At 42.1% G+C, this 18,420-nt stretch overlaps 1 protein-coding gene across 5 annotated transcripts in view; it reads left to right on the top strand.

The window, feature by feature from the left end:
* Positions 1–5,545: 5,545 nt before the first annotated feature.
* JHY (junctional cadherin complex regulator) overlaps positions 5,546–18,420 on the top strand; it is a gene marked incomplete at both ends in the record, with an annotated part of 63,893 nt that continues 51,018 nt past the window's right edge. For all 5 annotated transcript variants that reach the window (XM_082844668.1, XM_082844666.1, XM_082844667.1 and 2 more), the window contains one exon: positions 5,546–5,859. In XM_082844668.1, coding sequence (XP_082700794.1) covers positions 5,546–5,859 — 314 coding nt within the window. The remainder of the gene's footprint in view (positions 5,860–18,420) is intronic.

The following is an 18,420-nucleotide window of genomic DNA, read 5'->3' as shown; positions in this document are numbered from 1 at the left end:
TGGCCAAGACATGGAAGCAACCAAAATGTCCATCACAGAGGAATGGATAAAGAAGATGTGGTAGGGCTTCCCTGGTGGCGCAGTGGTTGAGAGTCCGCCTGCCGATGCAGGGGACACGGGTTCATGCCCCGGTCTGGGCAGATCCCACATGCCGCGGAGTGGCTGGGCCCATGAGCCATGGCCGCTGAGCCTGCGCGTCCGGAGCCTGTGCTCCGCAACGGGAGAGGCCACAACAATGAGAGGCCCGCGTAACACACAAACACACACACACAAAAGAATATGTGGTACATATATACAATGGAACATTACTCAACCACAAAAAAGAATGAATTAATGTCATTTGCAGCAACAGGGATGGGCCTAGAGATTATCATACTAAGTGAAGTAAGTCAGACAGAGAAAGACAAATATCATATGATATCACTTATACATGGAATCTAAAAAAATGACACTAATGAACTTATTTACAAAACAGAAATAGACTCACAGACTTAGAAAACAAATTTATGGGGAATTCCCTGGGGGTCCAGTGGTTAGGACTCGGTGTTTTCACTGCCAGGGCCGGGGTTTAATGCCTGATCGGGGAACTAAGATCCCACAAGCCATGTGGTGTGGCCAAAAGAAAAAAAAAAAAAAGAAAAAGGAAAACAAAACTTATGGGGAATGGTGGTGGGGAGGGATAAATTAGGAATTTGGGAGTAACATATACACTCTACTATATATAAAATAGATCAACAACAAGGACCTACTGTGTAGCACAGGAAACTATACTCAATATTTGGTAAGAACCTATATGGGAAAAAAATCTGGAAAAGAATACATATATATATATATATATATACACAACTGAATCACTTTGCTGTATGCCTGAAATTAACACAACATTGTAAATCAACTATACTTCAATTAAAAAATTAATTAAAGAAAAAATGCCACTAATAAAAAAAGTTATTTCCAAATCAGTCAGAGGCCTCTTAAGTCAATTCCAACTATATTTATTTCAATAAAATAAGGGAAGGTGGAAGAAAATTACGTTAAGTTTTTATAATGAAATTTGACCAGTAAATTAATAAATCACTGTTGAACCAAAAGTCAAAGGTGACAGCAAATAGATATTTTTAAAAACAATAGCATCAACCACAAGCATATGAAACAAAACTAGGATGTAGCTTTAATCGGTCATGCATCCCTGAGTCATAATCAAATCAAATAAAGCAAGCAATGTTGTAGGGTTCAATTATTTTACCATAATAAAGGTTTTTTGGGCCTCTCACTGCTGTGGCCTCTCCCACCGTGGAGCACAGGCTCCGGGCGCACAGGCTCAGCGGCCATGGCTTGCTCCGTGGCATGTGAGATCTTCCCGGACCGGGGAACGAACCCGTGTCCCCTGCAACGGCAGGTGGACTCTCAACCACTGCGCCACCAGGGAAGCCCCATAATAAAGGTTTTAATTCCCTTGTCAAAAAAAAATCTAACTCTAATAACAAGCAGAATAAAAAATGGTAAAACTGAGTACTCAAGATTTTTCCAATTCTCTGTGTTTCCGATCATTAATGAGACAACCGATATTGAAGAATTCCTGCCTCTCTGAAGTCAGTTATTCAAATCTATTTGTGGTTTTAATGCTGTGTTAATATGAATATAATTCCCAACTCTTCCTTTCTTTACACTTCTTTGAAGATTTTTAAAATAGTGTAATATTCTACACGTACATAAATGTATAGCTTAATGAATTGTTATAAAATGAATATCTATGTAACCAGCATTAAAAGTCAGGAAATACAATCTCAAAGGCACTCTTCCCTAAAAATCCCCACCCTGGCCTGCCCATCAGAACTGACCACAATCCTAACTTTATGAGAATCACTACTTTGGTTTTGTTTTCATAGTTTTCTTTACTAAGTATGCATCCATAAACATAATACAGTTTAATTTTGCCTTTATAAATATTTATATACAAAATTATTTGGTTTTTTTTAAACTCATATTATCAATATATTTTTAAGTTGCCTCTGTATCATTGCACACAGCTGTGTTTCATTCATTTTCGCTATTGTATAGTAGGTCAGTATACGGAATACTACAGTTTAATTAACTATTCTATTGTTGATGGACATTTCAGTTATTTCCAGTTTGGGTGCCCAGAAGCACACACAGCTGTGGGGTAAATACCTAAAGGTGAAATTGCTGAACCATAGAGTGTACACATTCTAGCTAATGTCAAGCCATTTTCCAAAGTGTCTGCAAGGCCTCACACTCCTGTCTGCAGTATATGGGGGGGAGGGGTCTTTGCTCTCCCTCCTCTCCAACCCTGGGCGCTGTCGGATATTTTAACGCATGCCCAGCTGGTGAGTATGGAGCTATATCCACGGTGGTCTTTATTTATCCGCTTCTGATTATTAACGAATTAAGCACCTTTTCAATCAACAACAGACAGTTATTGGCCACTGGGTTTCTTTTGGGACATTCCTGTTCAAGTCATTTGCCCATTCTTTAACTGGATTCTTTGCCTTCCTAACTTGTTCTTCACGTTTCCTAGCAGTATGTGTTGCAAATATCTCCTCCCACTCGGTGCCCTGTCTTTCCTTGCATTACAACTTTGGAAAAGCCAGTGTGACCTGCGAGCAGCTTCTTCGAGAGCTCCCGGGGTCCTGGGAGCTCTCCCCTGGCCATCCTCATCACAACCGTTCCCACCGTCTCCACCAGCACAAGACTTGGCACCGAGTGATCGGGGGAGGCTGGAACCTGGACAGCACCGGCCCCGCCCCCCGGTGCGGCCCCACCCACGGCCGTGCTGGCCGAGCCGCGCGGGGTGGGTCCTGTTGGCCCCGGTCTCCAGGGCAGCGCCGGGCGACGCGGGGCGGGACTGGGAGGCGCCGGGCAGCCGGGCTGCGGAGGCGCTGAGGATGAGGGCCCGCCGGGGTCGTGGCAGCCAGGAGCGCCGGGCAGGTGACGGGCGGGGTGGGCGGTGCGCCAGAGGAGGGGATTGGGAGGGGTGGGACTCGGAGTGGGGACGGCAGGAAACCTCTCGAGGAAGCTGGATCTGGACGGGGCGAACTCAAAGGAGCCCGCGCCGGGGAGCACTTGGGACCCAGGCGGGAAGGGCAGACGGTGGCCGAGGCAGGGACGGGGCCCAGGTGGCCGGGATCTGGAAAGACTTCGGCGCCCAGACTCCCAGAACAGCCCTAGCGTGGGTTGATTAGACCGGTCCAGGGCATCAGACCCACCGGACCCATCACTTCCTGGGCCTTAAAATGCTCCTGGTTGCCCAGTCTTGTCCATCGGAGAAAAGAGGGGTGGAGAAAATAAACCCAACTCCCCTTTGGGCAGCTTCGGGCTTGTTCCAAAACAGGGCACCTTTTCCTCTACCACTCATCTTGGTAGGTGAGTCCTTAAAGCAGGGCTCCTTTTCACCTACAGAAGGAAATGTGTTTCTCCCAGTACTAATGGGCTAGGCCCAAGGTCTTGAAGGGACCCCTAGGGAATTAGCCGTTTCTTAGTGCCACCGGTTTATCCCTGTCTGTCTTATTCAGGAGATGTGTCAGCCCCTCTTGGTCAGAAATTTCAGTGAGAAACTTTGTGCCACTAGGCAGCCACATTCGCTACATTTAAAAGGCCCACTTTTAATTTATTTCAGCTATCAGCTTTTCCTACTTTAATCCCATGCTTTCATAAAATCACACCTTCCACAGACAACCCAACTTGGATGGTATCTGCCTTTGCTCTCTTCATAATCTCCCAAACTTCATTAATGACAAAAATTATATCTTCTTCTATGGACATTTTTAATTGATTAACTCCAAGAAATCCTAGTCCATGTATTTAAAAGAGAAATTGAAGGGACTGAATTATTTCATGAAGGAGCAATTCCAAATTGAAATATAATGATTATTTTAAGTCTTCTTTAAGATCCCAAGTACAGTGACTTGAACTTTTAAAGTCAGACTGGTGTTTATTACAAACTGTTTCAGTTAAAATGTGTTAGTATTTGAGGGATTTGACACTTTCTAAAAATATCCTAAAAGCAACAGTTGATCTGCTTATCAAAATTAAAATAATACGGTAGAATGAAATTCGTATTTTTAAAATAAGAGAATTAATACAGCAAACTGGTCTGTGCAGTTTGACAATAATATGTTAGTCTACCAACAGGGGGAACTTTGAATTAAAAAGAAAACCATAGATATTTAAATATCAGATGTATTTAAGTATGAATGTTACCTTTGGTCTGTTTTGTTTGTTAAGGTGCTTTCCTCCAAGGAGTTGAGGATGTTCCTTGGAAACATTAGCAACAAGGTCAACTAGGACTAGGAAGAAGGTCGTGTTATTTAATTAAAGAGAGGATTTGCCCAAAGAACAAGAGCAAGCCATTGAAACAAATTTTACAGTAATCTCTGATGAGAAAGGTTGTTTCTGTTACCTGACCTACAGAAAAACAACAACAACAACAAAAAAAAAACAGCATAAAGGCAGTGAGATGGAAGACTGAGCAAATAGAAATGCCAAGTAGAGATGAAAGGAAGCACATCCAAAAACATCATTTCCTTTCAATCCTATCTGAACTCAAAGCATCCTTTCCGTAAACCATCTCGTGGGTCTTTATGACAGCCCTTTGAGACAGGGAGGGCTCACTTGGAATCATACTCTTAAGCTAGTTACAAGGGACCCGAGCTGTTATTCAGGCCAATCTTTCACCCACCCAGCATTCCCCAGAACTGCATTCCATTCAGGTAGGTGGACACCCAGCCTCTGCTATGAATCACTGAATGGCAGAATTCGCAAGGCCACCAAATCTTTTGTTGAACAGTTTTAATCATTATCATGGGTTTTTTGTTTTTTCCTCTGAGCTGAGGTTGATCTCTATGTAATGTCCACCTAAATTACACACTCCTACCTAACAGCAATCTGGATATCAAAAAATCTTCCAAATGATAGAGTCAGCCAATATAGGTTTAGGAGCAAAACAGCTTCCATCAGTTTTACAGTTCCAACTGTGGAAACCATACTCTACTTCTCTCCCCCTCCTTTATTTTCCAAAAGGCAGACCCTGAACCTGTTTTACTCTGTCCATAAATACTACTGAACATGGCATATTTATATCAGTGCCCTGGGTCTTGGAAATAAGGCATTGAAGTACTGTCCCTAATTAGCCGTTTCGCTTTGTCCGGGCTTATCTGTAACAGGCCCTTGGAAGCTCAAGAAAGGAATCCAGTCATTTAATTTTCTCAATAAAGCTGCATTTGATTACTCAGACTGTTTATGAGCTCTACATCAGATGTGTTTCTGTAGAGAGAAAAACACAATAGTTTTTCCAATAGACCTTTCTCATACACACAAAAGGGGGCGCACAAAAGCCTGCAGGTAATAACAAGTTTCTCTGATTTAATTTTTTGATTAACATTGGAATTAAAGAGATTTCAGTCGTCACAGAGTAACATAAATATAATTTTTTTAGGCACATTCTTTTGCGAACCACGACTTTAAACATTCAGCCAGCTGCTGCCATCCGCAAGAGTATCCCTGTTCATTTTTGTATTTTCTCAAGATGATTCATCGTAAATTAATCCCCGAGCGCTCTATTCTGTCTCCTGTTCATCACACCAACTTAAAGGTCCAGTCCACAGAGCCACCTTTTAAGAAAGAAGACTTACATTTGATTTCAAGAGACTCCTTGGAATCTGATTCAGAAAGCGTCACTCAAGAGATCAAGTCCCAGTCTAAACTTGAAGACCAAATTCAGGACAACGACATGGAGCCTGACAGCTTAGAGGAGGAGAACTTGAGTGAGACGGAAGAGGAAGCAAGCAGAAAAGCAGCTCAGAGAAACCTCCATACCCAAGATGCTGGTGCGAATAACAGGTAAGGAATTGGCTTGTGCCAGAAAACAGTGGGTTCCGAAAGGCATTGTTGCATAATTACTGGTACTGTCCCAAGTGAAAGTTAGGACAGGCTCTTGGTTTTCGTTTTTTGTTTTTTTTTAATTTTATATTGGAGTATAGTTGATTTACAATGTTGTGTTAGTTTCAGGTGTACAACCAAGTGATTCAGTTATACATATATCTGTTCTTTTTCAGATTCTTTTCTCATATAGGTTATTACAGAATATTGAGTAGTGTTCCCTGTACAGTAGGTCCTTGTTGATTATGTTTTATACATAGTAGCGTGTACATGTTAATCGCAATCTCCTGATTTATCCCTCTCCCCAGCCTTTCCCCTTTGATAACCATAAGTTTATTTTTTAAGTCTGTGGGTCTGTTTCTGGACAGGCTGTTGTAACGAGCACCTTTGTAGTGTGTGTGAGACAGGTCTCCAAGCAGCTAACCACAGCTCGGAGCCAAGATTTTCGTCACATTCATTTCTATTTTTTAAAAAAACGCATAAGACGAGAATAGTTATTAATAATAAGGGCATGTGCCTTTCTTATGCTCATTTCCTGTCCATATTCCAAGTATCTCCACTGCTGTGACCTCACCCTGGAGAAATCCCCGAAAGCCTGGTCTAGCAAAATACCATGACTTGGAGCCAGGTGGCCTTGAGTTGGTCCAGGCACTGCCGTTTAGTGTATAATTTGAAATAAGTCCCTTCAGTCTTTCTCATCTGTCAAACGAGCCAGCCTGCTTCTCTCACAGGACTGCCATCACTGTCAGTAAAGTACGTTCTGGGGGTAGAAGCCTACCTGAGCCAGGAGAGGTCTACCTTCCTGGGCTTATATAATCACATAAAGATTTAATTTCTAATAATCAGTACTTATGGGGTATTAACTTTAGGCTAGAAGCCACCAAAACATCTAAGAGGGTTTAAATGAGTACAATATTACTCAGTTTTCATGAAAATATAAATGATATGCTAGAGTACTGAAGTTAAAAGCTATTGATTAGACGGGGGTCTTGGGATGGTGGTAAAGTACAGAGCATCTGAAGCAGACCATATGGGTTGAAACTGTGCCACTGACTAGCTGTGTGACCTTGGCCAAGCCCGATTAAACTCTCTGTGCCTCAGTTCCTCCTCAGTAAAAATGGGATAGTAATAATAGTTACCTCACAGACTTACAGTGAGGCTAAAATAAGTCTATGTATACATATATAAAAAGTGCTTCGAACAGTGACTATAAGTTCTATATGTGTTAGATGTTTTCTTAATTAGGGTTAAAGTAAATTGAGGAAAGTTTATTGGAAGGCCTAGAAGTTGGGCAGGCAGGGTTTTGGAGACTAGGTAAGATCTGGGAAAAAAAGAATAGAATTAGAATGAATGTGTGTGGCACATTGAGCCCCACTTGATGGCAGAGGACTTGTTCTGAGTGTAGGGAAAGTAGACAGAGGAGGGGCCTGCTGACGGGGACTGTCGTGGAGTGCCCCCAGCCCACGCCGCGGGTAGGACGTGGAACACAGAACTCAGATGACGTGTCCCAAGAATGCAGTCACAGCGAAGACTTGTGTGGAGCCAGAATGAGAGCCCAGCCCTGAGTCTTTTTCTTCGTCTTTCCCTCTTTCTCTCTTTCACTGGAAATGTCAAGTTGAATCAAGCTCATTTGCTTCTTAGGGGATCTCACAGCACAGTACAGTAAATCCCCTACATACGAACCTTCAAGTTGCAAAGTTTCAAGGATGCGAATGTATCATAACCCTATTACAGTACAGTACTCTACAGCCGATTGTGTTAGTTGGGCACCTAGGCTAACTTTGTTGGACTTAAGAACAAATTGGACTTAACGAACGCGCTCTTCGTACGTCCACTGTATAAGTGATAAATGCTATAACTGAGGTGCAGCCATAGAGCTGGGGGGCAAAAGAGGGGCTTAGGAAGGCTTTAACCAGCCAGCCGCCCCTGACTGGACCGGGTTGGGCACACCTGGAGGAGAAAATGCAGGTTCTTGGGGAGAGCAGTGAGATGAAGCAGTGTTCAAGGAAGATTGTTCTGCAAGCTGGTGCATTATGAATTAGAGGGTAAAAACACAGTGGACAAAGAGACTACCAGATGGTAATAATTACAATGACAACAATAACAGTAATGACGTCTCTTTTGAAAGGCCATCTCTTTTGAAGAATTTCACTCAGTTCTTCATTGTAATCGGGCAAGAAAGTGCTGCTATTCCCATTTTACAGATTAGGAAGATGAAGCTGGCAGAGATAAAGTCACCTAACGTCAGAGTGCTTTGTTATTGATGTTGAGGTGTTTTTTAAAATACTTCTTATTTTATTTATGTATTTTGGCTGTGCCGTGCGGCTTGCAGGAGCTTAGTTCCCCGACCAGGGATTGAACCCGGGCCACAGCAGTGAAAGCACGAAAGCGCCGAGTCCTAAGCACTGGACCGCCAGGAAACTCCCTGAGTTTTTTTAATCAAGAAAAAATCTAACCTACAGAAAAGTACAGAGAAAAATACCATCTCACCCTTATTGCCATGTTTGTTTCAGATATATATTTTAAAACATAAAATGCTAGATAGTTTCCTGGTTCCCCTTCTCAGATCCGTCCCCGTCTTCCTCTCAGAGATAACCAATACATCAATACATACTCTTTTTTTTTTTTTTTGGCTGCGCCCCACGTTATGGGGGATCTTAGTTCCCCGACCAGGGATCAAACCCTCGCCCCCTGCAGTGGAAGCACAGAGTCTTAATCACTGGACTGCCAGGGAAGTCCCAACCCACATATACTCTTATATGAGTGTATATCCTTCGTAGCAATCTTTTATTCATTTACTTCATAGGTAATTTATGAATTAATTACTTCATAGGTAATTCTTTATGTTTATAAAGAACTGATAGGACTTGGTGACAGTTTAGAACTGGGGTTGGAAGAAACAAGAAAAGGCACAGATTACTTTAAGGTTCGAACAACAATAGCATTTATAGAATGCTTGTCCCGAGCCCGTCCCTGTGCCAAACGCTTTACATGTATCATCTCATTTAATCCTTATGGCAGCCTCAACAGGTGGACACTATAATGCTCCCATCTTGTAGACTGCAAATGAGGCTTAAAGAAACCAGTTGTGTTATACCCATTTATTCCACCGGGTGGGTGGTAGAACAGAAAACTCCTGCAGTCTGACTCTATGCTTTAAACCAGGGGTCCCCAACTCCGGGGCCGCACAGCAGGAGGTGAGCGGCGGGCCAGCGAATGAAGCTTCATCTGCTGCCCCCCATCGCTCCCCATGACTCGCATTACCGCCTGAACCACACCCCCTCCCCAACCCCCACCCCCGTCCATGGAAAAATTGTCTTCCACGAAACCGGTCCCTGGTGCCAAAAAGGCTGGGGACCTTTAAACCATGTTTGTATTGTAGCTCTAATCTAGGAGAGTCATAGTCTCCTAGGTAATAAATGGTACTTTTATTTACTACGGGGGTGGGAGGGGCATCGGAAAAGAAATATCTTTCGCGGTGGACAGGTATTCTTGTCTGTACTTTTACGATGAAGAAACCAAGGCAAAGGATCCATTACGTGACCTCATTTCTCCAATGTCGAGTTTTTCCTCTTTGAGTGGGGCTCAGAGACCTGACTTTAACCTTGCTTTTTACCCAAGGACAATGTAAATACCACTCAGTATATTTCAAAATTAAAAAACCATACTTACAAAGTCAAAAGCATCATTAGGGCCTTGGCCTTCTGATTCAGAGATCCTTAAATAATGGTATTTTCCTTGGATGGATTTGCCTTGGAAATCCTCAATGATAGACTATAATCCCCAGGGTTAGAATGGGTTACAGCCCTAGTCATTGCTTGGCTGTACAGTGCTTCATACATTGAACATTTACAGGACCAGTTCTGTACACAAAGGAAAGCTGAACTGAAGCATTTAGCCAAGTAATGCCTCAAAAATATCCTTCAGGCGAGTGTTTTGTTACTGGCCCCTTTTCTCTGCCTCACTTTAGCCTTGGAAACCTTTCTTAGGTGTATTGTTACTTGGATCTGAGTAGTTTACTAGCCATGAAATAGACAAATTGATCTCAGGCTCTCAGTATGAAATTCAAGAAGACTTTCATTTCTGTCAGGTAGATGGCATTCTGGGAATTGTAGTTTAAAATAACTAGTCAAAGCCTTGCCTTAAGACGGAAGATCTCTTTCTTCTTGCTTTTATGGGTAACCGTTTTAAAAGCTGCCTGACAAAATCACTTGAGCCCTACTCTTGTGTTTTGATGTTGCTAGAAGCTCCTCAAAGCAATTACTCCCTTGTTCCTCAGCAAAGTCAAGCCACAGTTCGATGTATATGGATTAGAGAAAACCTTTTACTTAATGGAAATTGGAGCAGCATTGACTGCAGTGAATGAATCAAGAGTGGAAAGAGGATCTTCATATGATAATCCTTCAACCCCACTCCAGAACTAGCCCCATGACACTCGGCACTCAGAAGAAAGAGATCAATGTAATTCCTAGAGCATTAGAGATAACCTCTTCAGCTCTGGGGCCTTCTGAAACCTCATATGTTAAAGAAAAAAAAAAACCAGAAAGCAGCAGTACAGTAACTAGTATATGTGTTTGATAAGGTCTTATTTACAAAAATACTTCAATATAATTAGCTACCATTTGTAGGACTATTTGCTTGATATATATTATCTCATTTATCCTTACAAGAGGCTCTTAGATATGGACATTATTATCCCCATTTTGCAGATAAGGAACCAAGGCTCTGAAAGTTGTGTAGGTGTACGTAGCCACTAAGTGGCAGAGCCAGAAATTTAACTGAATGAACTCTCTTTTAACATCAAAATCTGAGCCTCTAATTATAAGTATCTAGATAGGTGATCAAGGGCTGATCTGATAAAGGATTCAGTTTTGCTCTCTAGCAAAAATGAAAGGTGTAACGACTTCAATAGGGACTAAACTGAGGCCAGATTAAAATATGCATGTAAAATTATAAATTTTAGTAAAGTAATACAAATTTATAAAGGATCCTGTGCCCTCAGAATACTATAAATATTAATGGCATTTTACTTTGGGCAGTAAGGTCATAGAGCCTATATTCCTCAGCAGCTCTCCTGGGAAACGGAATGTTTTCATTCATTGAGATCTCTCTCATCACCTGGGAAGTGTAGCCTTCACAAAAGATCCCACGTTCTGTCTCATAAACCACCGTGTGCCAGAAATTACTGGGTGGGAGACAGGCACAGTAAGGTATTCTTAGTTGAACTGAATTTCAGAATTGTCTGAAGGTAAGAAAAGGACTCAGGAATAATCATCTTCATTTTTATGGTGGTATATAATTTTTCCTCTCAAACACTTTCATATATAGTTGACTCTTGAACAAAATGGATTTGAACTGAGCGGGTTCACTCATAGAAGGGTGTTTTTCAATAAATAGTACTGCAGTGGTAGAAAATCCACAATTGGTTGAATTAGTGGATGTGGAACTGTGGATACAGAGGGCCGGCTCTGGGACTTGAGCACCTGTGGAATTTGGTATCCCCTGCCTGTCCTGGACCCAATCGCTCGCAGATACCAAGGGGCCACTGTATGTTGTTTCCGCTTAATAATACAAGAATCAAGTGAAATACTGAATGATGATTTCTAGGACTTCAGTAGCAGTATGGGATAAGCAAAACAGAAAGTGGGTAAAGGGAGACTTAGTAAAAACTAAAACTCAGTATTTTAATTTCCCCGACTGTTTTGTGGGACACATTGGATATATTTAAGCTGAGGGGAGACTACTTCCTCTCATGAGTGTTGCAGAGTTTTGTTTTGTTTTGTTTTGTTGCTCTGGTTGGGAGAGTAAATGTGACACTTGAGGCTAGATCTAATATTCTAGTATAACCAGGAACATTCTGAGAGCTTCCAGGAGTCAACTCTCATTCCTGTTAGTTTCTAGCAGCATTCATCCATGTTGATTTATACTGTCTTGATTAGGTAGATTTTCAATTTAAGGCCATTGGCTGGCCAACCTCTTTCAAACACATTCTACGACATACCGGATTCTAGGTATTTGGGGATAGCTACTAGCGTTTTGGTAATTTATTTCTGATCACATGGTACAGTCATAGCAGAGAGGTGACTTGTCGTAGGTGTTATCATTGCTGTCTTTTTTTATATAAATTATTTATTTTTGGCTGCATTGGGTCTTCGTTGCTGCGTGCGGGCTTTCTCTAGTTGCGGCGAGCGGGGGCTACTCTTCGTTGACGTGCCCAGGCTTCTCACTGTGGTGGCTTCAGTAGTTGTGGCACACAGGCTCAGTAGTTGTGGCACGCGGGCTCAGTAGCTGTGGCATGGGCTGTAGGTGTGCAGGCTCGGTAGTTGTGGTGCACAGGCTTCAGTAGTTGTGGCTCGCGGGCTCTAGAGCGCAGGCTCAGTAGTTGTGGCGCACAGGCTTAGTTGCTCCGCGGCATGTGGGATCTTCCCAGACCAGGGCTCGAACCCTTGTCCCCTGCACTGGCAGGCAGATTCTTAACCACTGCGCCACCAGGGAAGTCCCATCATTGCTGTTTTATGCTCACTTGCTCACAAACTGTGCAGCAGTCAAACCCTGATGCACTCCTCAGAGCAGGCACGGTGCCATCGTGACAGACAAGCAGAGGAGGGAGTAAGGCGTGTGCCTGGGCATGAATTGTGTCTACCAGAGGCACAGTCCCCACCAGAAACGCTAAAGCCACTGTGACTCCTGGGATTTTACTGCCCTCGGAGATGACCACGAGTTCCTTTCTAGCTTATTTCCAAATGGGGATGCATTACTGTGTTAAAATAAGTAAATCAATAGTGAGTTTGAAACCTCAAAAAGTGTAATTTAAATTTACATCACCTGCAATCCTGCAGGTTTAGCAAGAGGATTAGGAAGGTTGTAACCAAGTAACTAAGGAGATAGTTTAATTCACGACCTCCACTGTATTCCTCTGTTTCTACTCCCTGACAAATGTGGAAACGTAGAAATCTTTGGTTACTATAATTTTTTAATGGATTGAATTTAAAATAAATGTTTTTTTCCCGACACTTATATACATTGCTGAGTTTCGCATGATAGGCCCAATTCAGTTTGAAAATTAGTGAATTCTGAGAGCTGTTAGGACTCTTCAAGGTCAGTCTGTTGCTTATTGTAAAAGGAGACACCTGAGGCCTGGAGCGGATAACAAATTCACCCAAGTTCACACAGTGGCAAAATCTGGACCAGGACCCAGGTGTCAAGACCTGTCTAGTGCTTTTTCCCATGAAGTCACAGCTACCTGGAAATTCTGTTGCTGTAAATATCTGGCATTTAAAATACAAGAGACTCTATCTAAAGACAGTGTATGCACCTGGAGATGTTGTAAATCTGGGTCCCTGGCTTTCAGCCATTGTTTCTGGAGAATGAAAAGAATATCCAAGCCTTCCACAGAAAATGTCTGGCTTGAGCACTGTAAACTCTCACTGAACGAGGGGAATTATGTTTCTAAATAGGTTCTGTGTCATACAGCATTTCCCTTGTGAAGATGCAGCCTTTGTTTCACATAAGATAATCTTAATCAGAAACGAGGTACTAGAATTTTACATTGCAATTACTAACACGCCCTCTTAAGATAATTTATTTTCATTTAACACTCAGATTGTCCTTGAATCAAGACTGGCACTAATAAGAACTTGGGGCAAATATCTGGTTATTTTGCAGCCATAAACCTGTTGTCAAAAAGAAAAAAAAAGGGACTTTAGTTGGAATCACCTAAACTCTATAATTGCGTTAAATAAAATTCACCAGCTAACAATCCAGTCCCTTCACTTGAGTGTGTTTCTAAAGACAGTCTTTGGCCTTCGGTTCATTAAACTACCTTTCTTCTATTAAGATGTTTAATATTTTTAGCAGAATAAATGCCTGCATTAAATGAAATTTTCTGGGTTGTAAACAGCCTCCCCAAAGCATTTCAGTATACTTGTGGAACCATTTTATTTCATACTTGCAAAAGTGATTTTTTAATCCTTTGGATTTATTTACTTCAAAGCTGTTGATAAAAAGCTTAAGATGAACACAGAACTCAGAAATCCTCGGAAACAATTGTCAGTTTTATAGCTCCTTAAAGAAGCATTAAAAACTTTACACTTAAAAAAAAAAACACAAAAAACACTTTACACTTAAACAGAAATTGAATTTGCTGTTCATATGCATAAAAGATTTAATGGCATATAAATTGGGAATAATTGTCCTGTTTAAAAGGATTAAATTAAACCTAAATCAATAATAACATGTGCAGTTTCAATTTAACTGCCTACTTAAAGTGGCAAATAAATAACTGCTAAATGATTAATAGCAATGCTTTTATTCACCTCCTCGACAGGCAAAATGGCCAGTTATTGAATATTTTCCTGTGAGTGCAAAGGATGTTCATTGTACTAGAAACATGCTCTAATTTTAGTAATTTCTTGATTGAATACTAAACTGAATATGAGGCTCTTCGTCAAATGGAGATTTGATTTTATTTGGACTGAAGTTGTCACAGTCATGCTCAAATATGGCCCATTAGAGCCAGCAGATAGGATGGCATATGCATATGAGACCACCCTCCCCTTCCTCTCTGCATCCATTTCTAACCTGGGCATCTGAAGGGCAGACCTGGCATCTGTTGTCTGAACAGCAACAAAAGCATTGTATACTCATTGTCTGTATAACCTTCCTATCAAATGGGGAGGAAATGAGGTATGTGTTTTGTGTGCACAAGATTACTGATGAAGGAGCACTTCACACTCATTTTGTTCCAGTGTGTTGACCTGGACCACACAACACAATTGAGCTTCTCCGCACACAAGCTCAGAACAATGGGGTTCTTTAGTATCATGTTCTATTTCAACCATTAGATTTGTTTCTGTGAAGTATTACAGCTTTCCATGCTCGATAGTTTGCAAAACATAAACTCCCATTTGTCTCAACACATGGTTTCCATCAGAAAGGGAAGAAAGGGGGATGTTTTAAGATAATCATGGCAGGTGTACACGGTACAGTGTCATTAAAGCTCTTAGAAGAGCCACACTTTCCGATTCTCATCTGGTAAATACACATTATTAGAGTGTCTCTTCAAACGATTGGTTCAAAAGCATCTTTCGCAGCCAGAGCAGCTCATTATGTCTGATTTGTTTCAAACCCTTCTGTATTTTCCAGGTTTCACTTAAAATGTCCGTCTTCCCCAGGGCGTGTGAGATTGCTTCCGCGGGCATCTAAGCATGGCAATTTGCCGAGGCTGGAAATTACGGCTCTTTCTGAAGGTCTAAAGTAATTGAATTCTCCCAGTTTTATCTTCCTTATCATCTTCCAGCAGTTCTTAAAATATCTCATCATGTGGAAACACTGACATTTCTTAATCCCATTTCCTAAATTATAGTTCAAACAGATTCTCCATGCTGCCTAGGTCGTGGTAAAAAAAAAAATTGGATTTTTAAAGATAAGTGTTCATTCTTTCAGGCCACTAAGGTCCCACTTAGTGCGTCACGAGACAACTTTGTGTCCTGGAAATAACTTAAGCCCTAGGGAGAGAAGAATCCCTTGAGATCCATCAGGAGGAAGCATAGTACACACCAGTGTTGTGTCCTGGTGACAGAACACAACACACAGCAAGCAAAGACCAGTGATGGAGCTCGTTGGCATGTGCTTTTATAACCGGCCCTTCCTGCCCCTTCCTTACTCCATGCCAAGAACATAGTTCTAAACACATATACGTATATAAATGTGCTTAATACCCTCAACGACTATGAGGTAGGCACTATGATTTTTTTTTTAGGTAGGTACTATTATTATCCTCATTTTATTGATGAGGAGCTGAAGCACAGAGAAGAACAATAACTTGCCCACACTCCCACGGTAACTGGTGGCACCAGGAATTGAGCGCAGGCAGTCTGATTCTAGGACCCTCGTCCTTTGACTTTCTACGGTACCATTTCTCAGAACCAAAATATTCCATATCATTTATTCCGTGAGACTGAGGGGTGTCTATAGCCCTGACTGTGGACATCATGCCATTATCAACTAATGCTAGTTAAGTCTGGTGACCAGTGTGAGTGCCAGTCTTCTTAGTATAACTGCAGAGATGGAAGTCAGAGACGCCATTTCCTTCAATCATCAAAGACTACCTAGTTGTTAAAAAGAGTGGGCATTCCTCGCTTATTGACTCTTGTGAGTTCATCATAGGATCACAGAACAAGAGAGTTGGAATGAACTTTGAGATATCATCTAGCAATTGGATCTGGAAATAAGAGGTCAACATATTTTCATTGATAAACAAGGTCTGTCCTCCTAGTTTAAATGCCCATAACATTCTGTACTTCTGTACTGTTGGTGCATAAGATCCGTCCGCCTGTCTTCCTCACTCAGCAGCCAGTCCATCCGCCTGTTTCTGTTTCACTCACCGCTCACCTCCAGTGCCTAGGACCTGGGGAGCCACTCAGTACATATTTGTTGACTGGCCAACTGACTGACCGACCGATTCACTAACTCCCCTAAGGCAGGCCCTGCAACAACACCTGCTTCTCCACCACCTCTGGGATTGGCTGTGTGATACAGGGCGAGTTACTGGACAGGAGCCAGATCCCAGGGCCAACTGCCAGGGTCTATATCCTGGCTGCACCACGTATTAGCTCTGTGACCTTGGAAAAGTGACAGAAGCCTGTTTCTTCATCTATTAAATGGGCATAATAATAGCACCTCCCCATAGGGTTGCCATAAGGAGAAAACTAGAGATTCGCTGTAAGCTTTCCCTAGATCAGCACGTAGTAAGTAGTGTGTGCTATGTGCTATCTTCCCAAAGCCAGCACTCTACAACCCACCCAGAAAAGCAGCAAGACAGTGGGCTCCAATAACGTGTGTTACTTCTAAAGGTTGCCAACCCCTGCTCTAAATAGTGCAGAGGACAGGGCTACCTGTTCTAAAACTTTGCCCCAAAAAACCATATGGCCTCTGTACATAATCCTTTCCAAAAACTTCACTTTGCCTATCCAAAAGTATTTGTCTTACTATAACATCTTTGCTAATTAAATGATTTTTACTTAATTAAATAAATCCAAACTCTCAGGTTAATGTAGTTAAGCCAAACCCTTCACAGAGTTTACAAAGCCCTTCAAGATTCACCTCTGCTTAGCCCCGAGTTCCAATCCTCCCACCTTCCCTTCTATCCACGTAGAATTTGTTCTTTGAAAGCCCCATGTTCTCTCTCCCCTCCATTCCTTTTTACGTGTTGTTTCCTCAGCCTGGCTTATACTTCCTGCCCTTCTTAGCCTTCGGTCTCAGCTAAGCCATCACTTCCTTCAGAAAGCTGCCCTTTCCCTCAAGATGGGATTGGATGTCCCTCCTGAGCCCTGACGGCCACTCATCACTCTAATCACAAATAGCTCATTTCCTGGTCTGTATCCCCCACTAGGCTGTGGGCTTACCACTGTATCCCCCTAACTTAGTATGTACTCAATAAATATAGAATCAGCGAACGAGCAAATGCATGAGGAAAGTTAAATTCTGTCGAATCAAGTGAACGAATGAACGAGGAGAGTTAGGCTCACTTTTTCCTCTCAATATATCATAGATATGGGAAATGGCATGTTTCTTCATTTCAAAAAATCTTTATATCTTTATTTACTTGAAGATGTACTTTCATCTTTTCTTCCCCATCTAAACAACCACTGCTGAACCTTATACTTAATGCAGCACAAGATAAGCCCTAAAATCATTCACTGATTTGGTCCAATGCAGGAAGTTTTTCTGCATGTTTAGATTCTAATTTACTGTTGTTGGTTTTTTTTTAATATCTAAATAAAAATAAAATAAAATAAATATCTAATGCCCAGTTATTGATGGAAGCATCACTTGTTGCCTCTTCTACCCATAGCACAGGGTAGAGGTTAGGGAAGGAAGGATAACCCTCTGTCCCTGCTGCCCAGGACCTTAACCAGGTGAGAAGATGCGGTTGCCATAGTGAAAAGTGAAATAAGCACAAATACAGAACATGAAGTAAGCTATATTGTCTCATTTTGATTTTATGCAACCTTGAGAAATAAACAGAACAAATATAATTGATCCCTACTTACAGATGACAGAAACCAGCTCGGAGGTGACGTGATTTGCCAGCTGATGCACAGATAGGTAGTGGCAAACCCAGAACTTAAGCCCAGGTCTGTCCAGTCCCAAATCTAGATTATGCTCTGCTGGCCCCCTCCCTGCCCCTGGGACACTACATGCCCAGTGACCCTTAGAGCCAAGTGAAAGGCAGGGCCCAAAACTCCTGTAAGTTCACATGAGGGGACATCACATGGAGAAACCTCCTCAAAGCCTCAGAGGCAGGCAGCCCTGTGGAGTTTCGGGAGCGGGGAGTTGCACGGTTTGATGTCAATTTCCTGACAAACGTGGACCATCTCCATTCAGGCACTTTGCTGGAGGAGAATATCATTTTTCTTCCCTTGGTGGAAAAGGAAGAGAAGCCTATCCCAAGAAGTCTTCTGTCTTAATATGCAAACTAAAAATTCAAAGTGACAAGGGGAATTCCCTGGCAGTCCAGCG

Source organism: Leucopleurus acutus (assembly GCF_964270905.1).
Source record: "Leucopleurus acutus genome assembly, chromosome: 8".
Taxonomy (NCBI): Eukaryota; Metazoa; Chordata; class Mammalia; order Artiodactyla; family Delphinidae; genus Leucopleurus; species Leucopleurus acutus.
This window is presented reverse-complemented; position numbering and strand designations above follow the sequence as displayed.